At 40.5% G+C, this 17,983-nt stretch overlaps 1 protein-coding gene across 1 annotated transcript in view; it reads right to left on the reverse strand.

Moving 5' to 3' along the window:
• Positions 1–217: 217 nt before the first annotated feature.
• The window catches only part of cfap58 (cilia and flagella associated protein 58), a 269,774-nt gene continuing 252,008 nt past the window's right edge, over positions 218–17,983 (reverse strand). Inside the window, exon 18 of the mRNA XM_059947010.1 lies at positions 218–1,625. Coding sequence (XP_059802993.1) covers positions 1,505–1,625 — 121 coding nt within the window. The 3' untranslated portion in view covers positions 218–1,504. The remainder of the gene's footprint in view (positions 1,626–17,983) is intronic.

A 17,983-nucleotide genomic window follows, 5' to 3' on the forward strand; every position in this document is an offset into this window, starting at 1 on the left:
CAATAAGCTCATGGATGAAAGGAAAATGGAGTGAAACATTTCCTTTTTACTAGAAAGTTTGTGAACCCTTTAGAATTTTCTCTATTTCTGCTTAATTATGACCTAAAATGTGACCAGATCTTCATGTAAGTCCTAAAACTAGATAATCAGAAACCAATTAAATAAATAACACAAAAAATTATACTTGTTCATTTATTTATCGAGAAAAATGATCCAACATTCTATTTTGTATGTTTAGCTCTCTATCAAGAGACTTTCTACAGCAGAAGGATGGGTAATGTGGCTTTTGAAGGGATACTGACCAGGCTTGGTTGATAGAATACCAGAGGAGAAATGTACATGCGTGACATAAATATACAGTAGACAACAGTTGTATTGGAGTGACGTGGTAACTTGAGGTTAGCACAATGTCTTACAGTCAGCTCTATGATCAGATTCAATTCCCACTGCTGTCTCTAAGTACATTAGTTTGTGTATTCTTCTTATGACCCCCGAAGGTATCCTCTGGGTACTCTGCTTCCTTCCCAAATTCCAGAGATGTACAGGTTAGGGTTAGTAAGTTGTGGGCATGCTATGTCAGCACTGGAAGTGTGGCAATGCTTGCAGGCTACCCAGCACACTTCTCACTGATTTGATATGATGTAAACAATGCATTTAACTGTATGTTTCGATGTATATGTGACAAATAAAGCTAATCTTCCTTTAAAAGAATGTGCATTTGTCTGTACCCCTAAGAAAAAGAGCACAGAGAGATGGGGCCTTTCTCTTTCACAGATTCAAGAATACAGAATGAAATGACTGAAATAGACATTGATAAGAAATTATTAATTGTAGAGATCATCCAAAGACCTGATATGGTTTGATAGTTCCCCTAGTTCACAGTCATTGACTCACTGTGCTAGTCAACAGTTGAGTTGCTCAGATGTAGAAAACTGATAAGTTTTAGGCAAGCGAATGTGAATCACAGGTGCTGGGGATGGGGAGGCAGATATTGATTGTGAATGTAACACTGAAAGAGATAAGGAAATCTCTGTAGGGCTCTTTTATTCACCAAGTTAGACCTTATTCAGTTTAAAGCTTTTTTAAAAAGAAAATCAACAAACCTATTTCTTCCACATCTGTGCAAGACTGTCAATGTGGTTGTTTAACAAGGTCCGTGACAAAGCATTTTGATTATAAATCAGTCTTTATTTCACTACATATCTGTGTGTCCCTGACATCAAAATGCATTGAAGTGCAACACAGGTATTTTTATATTCAATTTAACAAAATCAAGAAACAAAAATCAATGTTCCATAAAACACATTTTAATGTGGTTCATCATTTTTGCTGAACTGAGATATTTAAAATGCCAGAATAAAATTAAGTTACATGGAACTCATATTGGCACACTTTGCTATTTCCTGGCTCTGTGGAACTTTTTAAAATAATAAGGAAAGGAAAAAAAAATCTCGTAAGATGTGAAGAAGTCAAGAGTAGATGAAAAATTGAGTAAATTGAGCATTTAAGCTGTGATCTTTGGTTGGTACTTAAGATTGAAACCTCCTCCTGTGAACTGGGTAGCGTTGGTTTTCTGAGGCTGGATTAAGGGCTGCCCTTCTTGTTCCAAGGCTCTTTCTTTCTCACTAGAGGGAAAACAGAAGAAATCTGATTTACTTAAGAAACATTACCATTTCACTTTTATAGGTATATAATTCTTTGTGTTCCAAGCAATATGTATGTTACACAGTAAATAAGCAACAGGTTGATCTACTCCCTCCAATTATCTCCTGAATGCATCCATCCACTTTCCTCAATGCATCATCTGCCCCTTGTGCACATGCCAACACACTCTGCGGAGATGTACACTCACGTGCATCTAATGCGAGTCAATTCAAACCATAAGTCTCACATTCTGTCTGGGTAGCCAGCAATGTGATGGCATGTACATCGATTTCACTAACTTCCCATAATTTCTCTTCCTCCCAACCCCCTCTTTTACCATTTCCTATACTAGAACTCTCTTATGCCTTTGCTTCTCCTCACTTGCCCAATACCACTCTCTGGTGTCCCTCCTCCTTCCCTTTCTCCCATAATCCACTCTCCTCTCCTATCAGATTCTTTTTGACCACCTTTTTACCTATCACCTCCTAGCTATTATGGCCTGCCTCCCCCCCACCCATGCAACTTCACTTTCACCTATCACCAGCCAGCTTGTACTCCTTCCCTCCCCCCACATTCCTATTCTGACTTCTGCCCCCATCCTTTCCTGTGCTGATGAAGGGTTTCATCCCAAATCATCCACTCTATATTCCTCTCCATAGGTGCCACCTGACCTGCTGAGTTCCTCTAGCATTTTGTGTCTGTTGCAATAAATTCACATGTCTGGGAGTTGATGATTCTGGTACCAAGAGCAAAAACAGAAATTATTCAATTTCTCATCAGATCGAAGACAATAATTCCCAAAAGTACAGTGCATGAAATGCTGTCATCTCACTCAGAATGTGCGAAGAACTTGGCAATGCATGGAGTATGGTTGGCTTTATAGAGGGAAGCTTGCTAATTATATGGAGGCCGTATATTGGTCACAGTTGACTATGGATGTTGAGTCTTAACTGTCTGTCATGATACGCCAGCCAGGGCAGTAGTATTTAGAGGGTAAGCTGTTGCCCATGCAGCAGGCTCCCCCTCTCCACATAGCAGGAGGAGGTCATCACTTCCCCGGCTATAGCTTGACTCCTTATAAAGCCTAATGGTTGTGAGTGGGTAAGAATTACCTCCTATAGTTCTCTTTGGAGCAGCGCAGTTGTCTTAGTCTATAACTAAAAGTGCTCCTCTGTTCAGCCAAGTTGGCGTGCAGAGGGTGAGAAACATTGTCCAGAATTGCCAGGATTTTCTGTAGGGTCCTTTGTTCTATCACAGCCTCCAGTGTGTCCAGTTTGCCTCCTATAACAGAGCCAGCCTTTGTAAGCAGTTTATTGAGCCTAATGACATTACCCATGTTGATCTCTTTGGCCAGCACATCACCAACTTAGAAGGTTGCACTGGTGACAACAGACAACAGAACTTGTGAAGGAGAGGCCTGCATATCTAAAGGACCTCAGTCTCCTCAGTAAGTAGAGGCGACTCCAGCCCTTCTTGTACACAGCCTCTGTGTTGGTGCTCCACTCAAGTTTCCAGGTGCACCCCAGATACTTGTAGGTCCTCACTACATCCGCGTCCTCACCATCAACAGTAACAGGGAGTAATGCCAGCTTAGTCTTCCTAAAGTTCATCACCATCTCCTTTTTCTTAGTAATGTTGAGCTGCAGGTGATACAGCTGGCACCATCTGACAGCCCTCTACCAGGGCTCTGTATTTATCCTCCCGTCCTCACTTTATACACCGAACCATTGCTGAATCATCAGAGAATTTCTGCAGATGACATGAGTCAAGGTTGTATCTAAAGTGTTATTTTTTTTTATTTCTGATCTGTCCCCTAATGAATCAGGCAAACTACCAGGCGATACCATTCAGGAAAAGTTACTTGACTTTATGGTCCTATGGTCTTACAGCAAATAATTTGTGAATTCACCAACAGTCATGTTTTATTCCAACAAACAAATTAAACAATCATCAATTCTTATTGATTTTTCTTGTAAATTGCATTATAACTTAAGCAAGTGCAAGATATTGATCACTTGACAGGTACATGGTATTAGATTTCATCTTTAAATGGAAATTCAGGCTATGTATCACAGTGCATTTCAGCACTTCTGGGACTTTTCAATAAATAGGGTGGTTTAAAATATTTGGAGTACTTAATAGTTTAACCTTTTGAAGGTGGATGTCATATTTCTGTAGCACATTCAAAATGAAGTGGCAGGAAATACACGGCATTTAAACACTTCTGGATTTATGGCTACCAGCTCAAGTTGGTCACATTATTGGAGGTTTCATTACTTAACTTTTGATCGCAATTTGCATATGTTTTTGTATTTATCTTATAAAGGTTACATCTCCCCATCCAGTTTACACACATTTAATTGCCGTAGTTCATCAGAGGAGGAACTTAAGTTTCCTTGTGTAGTATATGACAGAAGTCCTTGTGCATCTCAAGGTAGATATCACAAAAAACAGCCTCCTCTCCGTGGATTCTGTCTGCACTTCTCACTGCCTCATAAACTAACAATATAATCAAAGACTCCACCCATCCCAGACAGTCTTTCCTCCCCTCATCCCATTAGGCAAAAGATATAAAAGCCTAGAAGAACACACCACCAGGCAAGGACTGTTTCTAGCTCCTGTTGAAATGACCTCTGTTATGGAGGCACCAATGCACAGGATCATAACAAGCTGCAGAGGGTTGTAACCTCAGCCAGCTCCATCATTGACACTAGCCACACTCCCCCAGAAATCGAGGACATCTTCAAAAGGTGAATCCCCAAGAAGTCAGCATTCATCATTAAGAATTCTCACCATCCAGGACATGTCCTCTTCAAATCACTGTCACCAGGGAGGAGGTACAGGAGCCTGAAGATGGGAACAGTTTTTTCATCTCTCCCACTAGATTTCAGAATGGCTCATGAACCCATGAACACTACTTTCCATTTGCACTACTTATTTATTTTTTATATTTCTTATTGCAATTTATAGTAATAGCTGTAATGAAATGCACTGTAGTGCAGCCACAAAGCGACAAGCATATATTAGTGATAATAAACTGATTCCGATGCTCTTGTATAAGCTGGACCCTTTACCTCACAATTTACCTTGCTGTGGCCTGGCACTTTATTATCTGCCTTGTACTTTTGTACTACCTGTTACTGATGTGATCAAATGACATGTACGGATGATGTACAAAACTGTACCTCATTACATGCAACAATAATAAACCAATCTACCAATCTACCGTATTTTAAAAATTCTTCTGGGATCAATATTATGCAAAATAAAATTGCATATACTGCACTGGAAATCAGAAATAGGGACAGATAAATGCCAGAAGCACTCAGCAAGTCAGGCAGCATCTGTGGAAAATGAATCAGAGATAATATTTCAGGTCAAGAACCAATTCCAGAATTTTCTGTTTTTGCTTCAAATATAATATGCATTTACATGTGCATAAACATATCGCCTTTCATTACAGTGCAATATTACTAGTGCATTGAGCTGTGCTCGATGTTCTGGCCCAGCATGTTTGGCTGAAAATTAAATGAATATGGCTGATTAGATTTTAAACTATGTTCATATGGGGAACCAAGTGTATTTACTATGTAATTGCTTTGCCGTTATGGCTTTGCTGGTGAACTCAGTGGAACCTTTATGACATTTCTACAATAATCGTACTTTACTGCATAAAAATTATGCTAGGGAAATGATCCAATACATTGACTCAGATGCATGAAAAGTGTAAAATTGCTTTGCACTACTCCTATGTGTTTAATAAGTTTTCCTGTTCCATTAGCATACAAATGTCTTGGTGTTGCATGCATTACTTTAATTCAGATGTTAGATATTGCAGGGTGAGCTCTTAGGTCGTACAATATTGTTTTAGGGGCGGCAGGGATGGCGCAATTGCTTTGCAGTGTCAGTGATCACTGATCAGGCTCCAGGGGCAAGTCAGAATCTAGGAACAATTAGGATGAAAGAAAAAGACTCCCATCATCCAGGTCATGCTCTTTTCTCATTGCTGCCATGGGCAAGGTGCTACAGGAGCCTTAGATCCCAACCCACCAGGTTCAGGAACAGTTATTGCCCCTCAACCATCAGGCTCCAGAGCCCAAGTGGATAACCTCACTCACCCCAACACTGAACTGATTCCTCAACCTATGGACTCACTTTCAAGGACTCTACAACTCGTGTTCTCAGTGCTATTTATTTATTTTTATGTATTTGCACAGTTTGTCTTCCTTTTGCACATTGGTTGTTTGACTGTCATTGTTAAGTGAAGTTTTCCTTGATGCTACTGTATTTTCATGTTCTGCGAAGCTGTAATAGTGTTGTGCTACTGCTATGCTACCCATAAAATGCTGCCGTACATTATCATTGCTAGAAAAAGACAGCCTGTCATGGGGTTAGATGACTGTTTGTGCAGGTGGAAGTGACGAACAGGGCTTGTTTTAGTGTTGTTTTGTTGCTTGTTGTGCTTAGTTATTATTTATTTAGAGATATCATGCAGAACAGGCTCCTCTGTCCTAACAAGCCACACCACCCAGCAGCCCACCTACTTAATACTAGCCTAATCACAAGACCATTTATAATGAGTAATTAACCTACTAACCAGTATGTCTTTGGACTGTGAGAGGAAACTGGAGCACCCGGAGGAAACCTGTATGGCTCACAGGGAGAACGTATGAACTCCTTCCAGACGGCACTGGAATTGATGGCCAAACTCCGGAACACCCAACCTGTAATAGCATCAGGCCAACCGCTATACTACCATGGTGCCCTGCTCCGTCTTGTGTTCTGTGCTGTTCTGCCAAGCATTGTGGGCATGCAACTTTGGCACTGGAATGTGTAGTGACATTTGCAGACTGTCCCCAGCACATCCTTAGGTGTGTTGGTTGTTAATGCAAACAATGCATTTCAATGTAGTTTTCAACGTATACATGATAAATAAATTTTAATCCTGAATCTTGATTGCTGCTGCTGTCTTAAGAAGTTTGCACATTGTCCCTGTGATTGCTTGAATATCCCCCACATTCCAAAGACATACGGTTAGGGTTAGTGAGCTGTAGTGAGCTATGTTGGCACCAGAAGCACGGAGATACTTGTAGGCTACCCCCAGCACTCACACAAACAGCACATCTCACTGTACATTTTGACGGTTCAATGTACATGTGATCAATAAAACTAATCCTAAACCTTATCTGAGTCACTCCAGATGTTGTGATGTCCAGTGAGTTAGGAAGTAATGTGGCCACACTCCTATTGCAAAATGGCGTAGTTAGTGGAAGAGATTTCTTCTCCTGAGCCAGGGGTGCAACAATGAGGATGCCCTCCTTCCACTGGAGTCCTGAGGAAGCTGGTGTGTTCACTGACGGAGTGGCATGGTGGTCAATGCAGTGGGCAGGTCGGCAGTTTGTATAATGGTACACTCCTGCCATTGCTTATATGGGGCATTTTCAGTGCTCAGCGTATTGCCTCAAAGATCTCAATGCTACTCCACATACTTCTTTTCCACTTTGAATGGTTCATGGGGCTAAAGGACATTTTGGTAAGTTAAACCACGACAAGACACCATAGTAATATAGCAGTTAGAACGACAGTATTACAGCTCCAGGTGTTCCTGAGTTCAGAGTTCAATTCCAGTACCATTCTGTAAGGAACCTCTAAACGTCCTCCTTGTGGAATGTGTGGGTTTTCCTCTGGGTGCTTCAGTTTCCTCCCACAGTCCAAAGAGCTACTGGTCATTGTAAATAGTGCCGAGATTAGGTTAGGATTAATCGGGATTGTGGGGTTGCTGGGGCAGCGTGGCTCAAAGGGCCAGGAGGGCCTAATCTGTGCTGTATCTCTAAATTAATAAGTAAGACTTATACAGAAATTGACAGAGTCCTGGGGCATATTGTAGAACAAAGACCTGGGCTAGAGAAGGTTCCCTGAAAGAGGTGACACAGGTAGAAAAAGTGTCGAAGGAGATACAGTATATGGGAAGTTTTATTGGATTGATGTTGAGTACAAGAGCAGGACGTCATGTTCTAACTGTATAGGATATTGGTGAGATCACACTTTGTATTTCTGTGTATTTCTGACTGCCTTACTATAGAAAGGTTATGGTTAAGCTAGACAAGGTATATGAGGAGAGACTGGGTGGGATGAGACTGTTTTCCCTGAGGGCTGATCTTATAAAGGTTTATAAAGCAATGACAGCGTGAATAGAATCTCTTTCCCGGGATAGAACAATCTAAAGCTATACAAAAGGGAAAGATTTAAGGAATCTGAGAGGCAATTTTTCAGACCAAGGATAGTGGGTATGTGGAAAAACGTAGAGGCATTTAAAAGTTATTTGGACAGGTTGATTGGCAGGAAAGGTTAGAGAGATGTGGACCAAATGCAGGTAAGTAGGTCTAACTTAGGAATCAACCTTGGATGAGCCCGGTTTTGTACAATATGACTCTAACTATTTGGCTCTAGGTTCTCATATACAGGTCAGGGTGCTGCCCTTCTTCAGGGAGACTTTGACCACATACTTCAGTCTTTTTTGTCTCCTTGGTATCCCCCACAAGAGAGCTGACAGCAGAGCATCTGCTTTGAGAGCCCAGTGTTACGAATGACATGGTCTGCCAAACAAAGCAAAGTAAGAGTGCTGGGATGTTGACCTGGGAGAAGAAGTTGATGCTGGTTTGCTTATCTTTTCTGTGAGGTAACATCAGTGACATTTTTCTAGTGTGCTGAGATGCCCACTATAGGAAGTATGAGCTGATGACATGTTTGTGTGCTCACTTGGAGGCCAGCTCCAAGGCATCGTCAATACACTTTCCATAACCTACTAAACTATGGGCTTCACAGTCAACCTCCGCAAACCCAACTTACTCTTGCTGTACGCAATGCCCAAAGATCATAAAGATTCATGGTGAGACCTTGCAAAATGTGAGGCACTTTCCAGATCTCAGGAGCCACCTCTCGATGAAGGCAGACATGAATGATGAAAGTCTGCACCAATTTCACTAAGGCAGCACAGACCTCGATTGACTGAGGAGAAAGGTATTTGAACTTCAAGACTGCAGACCTGACATAAGCTCATGTTCTATGTACAGCAGTGATCCCTGTCTTCTTGTATGTCTTAATCAGGGAATTCCCCCACCCCCCAACTGTGACATTTACCATGAGCGTTGCATACAAAGGACCCAAGGTATTGTTAAGGATCCCTACTACCCATCCCACAATCTCTTTGACCCACTACCATCAGGAAGGAGGTAGAGAAGCATCAGGGCTAGAGCAACTACACTGGGTAACAGCTTCTTCCCTCAGGCTGCGAGTCAAATGAATACCCTGCCACCACTGAGGTCTCATCACTAGGAAAATAAGCTGATTATTGTATAGTTTAGTGCTTACTATTTACCTGTTCTGTGTACTAAATCCATTTTGAATTATATTTTATTAAGTATTTTGTGGTAATACAGTACCTATATAAAAAAATACATTGCCCTTGGAAGTTTTCACTTTTTTTGTTTTACAGCAATGAATCACAGTGGATTTAATTTGGCTTTTTTGACACTGACCAACAGAAAAAGACTCTTTTGTGTCAAAGTGAAAACTGATCTCTACAAAGTGAAGGTTGAATACTTTTTTATAGGCACTGTATTTTGTTTTATATGCTGTGTGTGATACCTGTTTAGTGGTGCACCATGGTCCAGTGAAATGTTGTTTTGTTTGTTTGTTTGTTTACATATACACTCAGATGACAATAAAATTGAACTTAACAACAATTTTTCTGCTTCAGTGCACTTAGCTACACCAGCAAATACCATATAATTTCCTTCTGTTTTACAATAAACACTGATCACTTCACTGATATTTCTCTCTGTAAATATTAGGACAAAGATAGCTTAACCATTGCAATTCGATCACTGAAAATGCCACCATGGACACAAATGATCCTTGAGGTTATCTTGAACATTAGACAATGTACATTCTAATGGTTTCACATGAATGTTTTCACCCACCACAACCTCTCCACCATCTAACCCACAGAGACAACTTATCTTTAAAATAATATTAACTAAATACAGTAGAAATTAGATGCAACTTCATGCATACATATTTCATGAAGCAATTCTAAAAGCTGCACTGATAAGATTTTTTATATATTTGTACTGCTGGCAAAAAGCTTAGTGTGGCATTCATGAAGGTCAGTGGTGTCATGCCCACAGTATTATCTGTCCTGTGAGGTTTTGCAAGGCCAGGAGCGCATGTTGTGAAGCTCACGCTGCCAGCCCAGGCTTTTCACATTATGTATGAAATGCACTATGAAGATACCTCATCTGCATTTCATGCACTTCTGTTGGTGGTTTTGACAACTAAATGAGAAGGAGCCAAGCCCAAGTGAGGACATCTAACTGATAAGCTTTATTCCCTTATTACATGAAAGGCATCTATGTTCTTAACATAGAGACATCTGTAACCATTCCAGCACAAAACTGACTCCAACAAGCTGAACACAGTTTTCACAGAAATAGTTTCAAAACAATTAAAACAGGTGCTTTAAATAATAGGATTATACTTTGATTTTACCCAAAAATGTCTCATGTTTTTTAAAAGTATTTCCATATAGCATCTTTGGTCTATTTAATGATCCTCTTAAAGTATTTTCTTGCCGGTTGGGTTTCAAATGCGCCTTGTGGTGCATTGGGTGGCAACCTTGCTGTTTCTCCAGCATTTGTTTTTAATAAGGCCAAGTTGTTAGTTCGACAATCAACCCAGCACAGATGGAAAGCGTGCAAGGAGCCGGTCGGATTCGAATCTGGGACCACTCACCTCAGAGTCCACTGCTGATGCCACTACACCACCAGCTGGCTTTTGGGTTTTAAATAATGGTGGGTGTATTAATCTAAACTCTGTATTACATTCAATGAAGAAACCATAAAAGTATATTTCTAATTAATAATGTTTACAACAACTAAAAATTTGAAGTACAAATCATTTCTTTTGACAATAGAATACATTTAAAATTACAGATGTACAGTAGGCATCCGGCATTTAAATCTTAAATATAACCATATACTATGCTAATAATTACGCTAATCCAACCTATAATGATACTGAGAGAGAATTAAGAGTACCTGGTTTATATTCTCAATTACAATATCAAAAGCACACAACTCAAGGAGATGGATTCCTTGCACATGTAACATCACACTGTGTTTTCAACAGGTGACTCACATCCTCTGACTAAATGGAGGCTAATTATGGAATGACTACTATATTTGATTTTATTAAACTAGGGATGCAACTGGCAACATCCCCAATTACTCCTGAGAACCTAGATAGAACCAGATGCAACCCTGCTATTGGGATGGTACTTAAAATTAGGAATTTGCCAAATTACTATCATCAACAAAATTGTCATTAAAAAGGCAGATGTAAAATGCGGCCTGCATAACTTGGTAATATTGGAGTAGCACTGTTGATATAGTCTTGTTATCTACACACAATATTTCTCACTCCTACACCTAAATAATTCTCACAGGAATGAATTAAATGACTCCAAAATTAAAGTTACAGGGCGCTGTTTGATTGATTATGTTTCTACTTCTCATACCTATCCTTAAGCGCAAGTTAAATCACACTCTACTTGGCAGCACTAAATAAAAATAACACTTTGCTACAATGACTGCGTCATGGTACTGACACTTATGGGTTAAATCAATTATGTGCCTTGAAATTCCATGGGGTCTGTAGTATTCCATTCCTGACACTGAAATATTGCTAAGAATAAGCCGTGCACCAGAGAACAATGCCAAGAGCCAACAATGTAACAGGAAATTGAAAATAAAACTGCTGAATTTGAAGCCAATAATTTCCCTGGATGTTGCAATCTCATACTGGATAACTTGACAATGTAACATAAAGCTCTAGGACACCATCTCACATATTTCTACTATTTAAACTTGGTGAAGAGAGCTTTGTGAACAGCATTACAAATGTCACAAACCATCAGGTCAAATGGTCTGGACCCTGTGTCTGTGATATAAGAGGTATAAATTCCATATAACTCTACCACTTGGCAAAAGGGCTGATAGCAAGATGAATCAATAATAGGATAAGTATGAAAGCATGAACATATTGAGGGATGAAGAATATACCCTGTTACTAAATTTCTCCTACTTTCGACACTTTCATAGACTTTCCTTTCCCATCATCTTTCCCTACAACTTTAAAAGATGGAAAATGGTTGCAATGTCTCCCAGGGAGAGCCTAAAAGATCATTTACATTATTTCAATTTATTGAATTAAGAAACAAATCTAAATGTTTTAAAATATTTCCTAGAGTTTAAAATTATTATTTGCTTTTTAAATTGTTTTTTTTTTGATTTGGTGGAAATCACCAGGATTTGTAGGCATTCAAAGAGGCAGTTCGGCGTGGGTAATGACTGTGCAGTTGGAGATAAAACACCTATTGCCAACCACACCGATGCAGATAACTGTGAGCATGGGGGCAGAGGATATGGGTTACTCACCGCTCACTGACATGGGTTGGACAGAATATTGTTGTTGGCCGAATTTGGCCACTATTGAGTTTCCTACATCCAAGTTTTAAAATTGTCTTATCTTTACTGTTGTCCAATTCTGATAAAAGGGCATTATCCTGCAATGATAATAATGTTCCCTTCTCCATAGATACTGCCTTACCCACTGAGTGCTTCCACTCTTTTTGGCTTTCAATTCAGATTTGCAGTATCAAGTTCTTTTTGATTTTCATTATCTTCCCTGACGTGCTTTTGTTTGAAAGCTCTCATCTTTGATATGGCATCACAGTCATGCAGCAATGGAGCTGGCCCTTTGGCCCACACTGACCAACAATCCTATCTATACTAAACCCCTATCCTCCTAAACCTCTCCTATCCATGGACACATCTACCCACCTCAACCACTTCCTCTGGTAGCTCATTCCATATATCAACCCCTCTTTTGGTGAAAATGTTCCCTCTCAGGTTCCTATTAAATCTCTTCCCTTAATCTCACCTTCAAAACTATACCCTCTAATTTTGATTTCCAATGCTGAGTAAAGCTGTGCATTTACTTACTTATGACTCTCATGATTGTATACACCTCTAGAAGGTTACCCTTCATTCTCTTACACTCTAGTGAATAAAGTCCCTACCTGGTCAACATCTACCCATAACTCAGTCCATCAAGACTCAAAACGTTCTTTAGTCTAAACACGACTCCCCAGGACACCAACTGTTCACTGTGAAACTCATACCTCCGTTTGTCTTCAGAAGATGCAACACCTCATATGTATTCAAATTACACTCCATTTGCTTTTCTTTAACCCATTTACCCAGCTGATGAAAATCCTCTTTAAATCCTGATAACCATCTTCACTGTCCATGACACCACCTCTTTTCTTTCTTTCTTTCTTTCTTTCTTTCTGTTTTTCTTTATTTATCTATCTATCTATCTATCTATTTATTTATTTATTTATTTATTTAGAAAAACAACACAGTAACAGTCCCTTCCAGCTCAACAAATTTGTGGTGCCCAATTACACCCCTGTAACCATTTAACTGTACATTATCTATGTGCAAGATCATTAACCCTAACCTCTCATCTCTGGAATATGGGAGGAGACTGGAGCTCTTGAAGGAAACCCATGTAGTTGCATGGAGAAGGTACAAACTCCATCAGCAGAATTGTACCCAGGTCAATGGGGTTGTAATTGTGACTGATAACCGCTACGCTATCAAATTAGCTTTTTGATTAAATTAAAATATTTTTTCACTCTGTCAATAGCTTATTAATCTCACCACAGATACTGCTCTAAACTACAGAGTAATTGCAGGATTTTTTCTGTCCTCATCAGCCCATTATGCTATACACTAGAGATTCTGCAGATGCTGGAAATCCAGAACAAAACAGATATAATGCTGGAGAAGCTCAGCAGATCAGGCAGCATTTACAGAGAGGAACAAACAGTCGAATGCTTTACGCCAAGACCCTTCACCCGGACAGGTTCATGATTTTTTTCTTTTGTTGCTTTGTTTATAACAATTTATTGTCACATGGAATGAGGTAAAATAATATTTCCACTTGGCAAAATATGGGCAGTGATGTGCCTTAAGATCCAAAGCTGGCTAGTGTTTCACTTTGTACAGATTACTGTTTTGCTTTATGCAAACCTACCAGCCTTGCTGTTCACCCTAACAGGAATATGCAAGTCCTGAGCTCCTGACATCACATCTGCAGACACTCTTTTCCCTGCTAACAATTTCATTCAATCGGCTACTGCAAGATCCTGCCCAATGGCTCCAAAATTTGCTCTGCCCCTGTTGAAAGGTCTTTAACCTTGAACTAGTCATATTCTTTTTCTATAACTATTTTAAAGCTAATAGAATTATGGTTACTGGATCCAAAGTATTCGCCGACAAACACCTTTGCCACTTGCCCTACCTCATTCCCCAGGAGGAGATCCACTGTTGCACATTCTCTAGTACGTCAATCTAAGTATTGAAAGAAGAAACTTTCTTGAACACATTTCACAAATTCTACTCTGTCTGAGCATTTTATACTATAGTTGGCAGTCTATATTAAGGAAGCTCAAATTTCTCACTAATGCAACCCTATTTTGTTTACAAGTAGCTGCAAACTTGTTACATAATGTTATGTCCCCCGTTATGTCCTCCCTCACAGTCCTCAGCAGCCCTGTGTCCACCGTGGAGAACTTCAGGTTCCTGGGAACCACCATCTCTCAGGATCTGAAGTGGGAGCAGAACATCAGCTCCATCCTGAAGAAGGCCCAGCAGCGGATGTACTTCCTGTGGCTCTTGAGGAAATATGGTCTGCCTCAGGAATTGCTGCTGTAGTTCTACACTGCAGTCATTGAGTCTGTCCTGTGCACCTCCATCACTGTGTGGTTTGGAGCCGCCACCAAGCAGGATAGAACCAGACTACAGCGCACAGTGAGGACTGCCGAGCGCATCATTGGAGCCTCCCTGCCCTCTATTGTGGACCTGTACTCTTCCAGGTTGAAGAAGAGGGCGGGGAACATCATAAAGGACTCCTTCCATCCTGCACATGGACTGTTTGAACTGCTTCAGTCTGGTAGGCGCTTCAGATCCCTCCAGACTAAGACCAATAGGCACTGGAGAAGTTTTTTCCCTACTGCGGTCACTTTGCTGAACAGTTAACTGCCGGTTAACTGTCGGCTAACTATTACTTGGATTGCACTACCTGTATGTATAATCTATATTTTCATTTATATTTATCATTATTATTGTTATGAGCAGAGAGACAACATCTGCCGGAAGTAAATTCCTTGTATGTGCACAGGTACTTGGCGATTAAAGTCTGATTCTGATAATTGCTCCTCCAATTCCCATTGACTATTGGGGTGGGGGGAGGCCTGAAATACAATCTGTGATATTGCACTAAATTTCATGTCATTTAAGACAGTGATGATAACCCAGAAACTGATTCTGATCCCATCAGAGTGATGGTCACCTTGCTCATATGGCCTCACGGGATGATCCCTGAGATTATTCTCCCTTAGGACTGTTAATACGTCCTCCTTCACCAAGGCAACTCCTCCCTTCTCCTACCTGCACCTGTGCCATGCCTTTAGCAACTGTATCCTGGGACATTGAGTTGCCATGTTTCTGTTATGGCTAAAATGAGCCAATCCACCCCCTGAGATTATCCATTTTACCTGTTAAGTATTTTGCATTGGAATAAATGCATTAAACCAATGGTCTTTCCTCTCCCCTTACAGTCTGTCCACACAACTAAACTTTCTCTCATTTGACAAGGTTCCACATGGTAGGCTTATTCAGAAAGTCAGAAGGCATGGGATCCAGGGAAGTTTGGCCAGATGGATTCAGAATTGGCTTGCCTGCAGAAAGCAAAGGGTCGTGGTGGAGGGAGTACATTTGAATTGGAGGGTTGTGACTAGTGGTGTCCCACAAGGATCCGTTCTGGGACCTCTACTTTTCATGACTTTTATTAACGACCTGTATGTGGGGGTAGAAGGGTGGGTTGGCAAGATTGCAGACAACACAAAGGTTGATGGTGTTGTGGATAGTGTAGAGGATTGTCGAAAATTGCAGAGAGACATTGATAGGATGCAGAAGTGGGCTGAGAAGTGGCAGATGGAGTTCAAACTGGAGAAGGACAAACTCCAAGGCAGAGTACAAAGCAAATGGCAGGATACTTATTAGTGTGGAGGAGCAGAGGGATCTGGGGGTACATGTCCCTGAAAGTTGCCTCACAGGTAGATAGGTAGTTAAGAAAGCTTATGGGGTGTTCGTTTTCATAAGTCGAGGGATAGAGTTTAAGAGTCACGAGGTAATGATGCAGCTCTATAAAACTCTGGTTAGGCCACACTTGGAGTACTGTGTCCGTTTCTGGTCGCCTCACTATAGGAAGGATGTGAAAGCATTGGAAAGGGTACAGAGGAGATTTACCAGGATGCTGCCTGGTTTAGAGAGTATGCATTATGGTCAGAAATTAGGGGAGATAGGGTTTTACTCTTTGAAGAGAAGGAGGATGAGAGGAGACATGATAGAGATATACAAGTTATTAAGAGGAATAGATAGAGTCGACAGCCAGCAGCTCTTTCCCAGGACACCACTGCTCAATACAAGAGGACATGGTTTTAAGGAAGTTCAAGGGGGATATTAGAGTAAGGTTTTTTACTCAGAGAGTGGTTTGTGCATGGAATGCACTGCCTGAGTCAGTGGTGGAGGAGATGCAGTAGTGAAATTTAAGAGACTACTAGACAGGCATATGGAGCAGTTTAAGGTGGGGGGGTTATATGGGAAGCAGGGTTTAAGTGTCAGCACAACATTGTGGACCAAAGGCCTGTACTGTGCTGTACTATGTTCTATGTTCATTGGCTACAATATTATATTCTGATTTCTCATTAGCCGCTTTACTACTCAGGGACTCATGGTCCCAGCTCCCTGCCACTCTACTTTAAACTATCCTGAGTACCACCAGCAAATCTTCCAACCAGAATATTGGTTCCTCCTAAGCGAATCAGAGGGAAAAAGTAAATTAAGGAGAAAATTATTCTTCTTGAATGGTAACCCAAGCACAAAGAACTATATACTTTTCTCACAAGATGAAGATGGCTTTCCTAGGAGGGAAGCTGAATAAAATGGCTGTATTTTTCCTAGAGATTAGGAGAATGAGAGGTGATCACACTCAAGTGTATATAATTGATAGGATAGATGATGGGAGGCCATTTCTTTTGTCTGAAGAGTTTTACATACTCATGGACTTAAGATAACAGGTCAGGCAACACTCACAAAGTACTGGAGGAACTCTGCAGGCCAGACAGCATCGGTGGAAAAGAGTAAACAGTCAACTTTTTGGGCTGAGACCCTTCATCAGCTTGTGAGAGTTTTGTTCACACTGAACTTTGTGAATTTTGGCTAGGCCTATACTGTTGTTGAGATTGTTGAGATCTTTGGAAACTAAGTGAATAAGGAAGGAAAATGTATGTGAAGGAGAAAATTATCCTTGTTGTATGTTAGAGCATGTGCTCCTTTTAATTCAGGGGTTCCTAACCTAGAATCCACCAACCCCTCAGTTAATGGCAGGAGTCTATGGCATAAAAAAGGTTGGGAACTCCTGTTCTAATTCCACTTCTTACATTATAATGAAATGGTTCTGAAAGCAAAGGGAAAAAAATATTAATGAGATCCAGGGCTAGCTAAAATGTATCAGTTAAATAAACTCTAAATGAGCAAAGGGCCAAAGGACTTTTTCATGCTGTAATGTTAATGATCAGTATAAAATGTCAGTAGTCTCAACAATAATTTGCAGCCTTTTTATATTCTACCTGTTCACCTTTTCATCTTCTCACTCGATGATGGACTTGCTAAATTTGTACCCATCGGATTTCCAACTTTCCTGCTGCCAAGCTAAAGTTGACTTACTCAGATCATCCCACCAGCTTCCTGCTATGCCTCTCTTATTATTGTCCAGAAGACCCACTGAGCTATTCACTGCTGCATCTTAGAGCGCAGCAATCTCATCATATTTCCTCCTTGCGCTGCACGCCTGCTGGGAAAAATCTCGTTGACATTTTTCACATTCAGTTACCTGCTCCAGTTGCTAATATTTTGAGCTCCACAGAGACAAGCCATCATCCCAGCCCTCGCTTTCTCTCCCACTGAGATTGCTGTGTTCCTTAAATCTCTCCTTACATACAACGTATTCAAGACCATTTCTCAATGTGGTTAATTTCACTTTGTCTTGTGACTCTTATTGTAATTATTACTTACACAGCAAGCTCGGATCATTTTCTTGTTTTGTTCTTTACTTGTGGTTCCCTTCTCTTTCTAAACCTGACATGCTT

This window comes from Hypanus sabinus, chromosome 22, assembly GCF_030144855.1.
Source record: "Hypanus sabinus isolate sHypSab1 chromosome 22, sHypSab1.hap1, whole genome shotgun sequence".
Classification (NCBI taxonomy): Eukaryota; Metazoa; Chordata; class Chondrichthyes; order Myliobatiformes; family Dasyatidae; genus Hypanus; species Hypanus sabinus.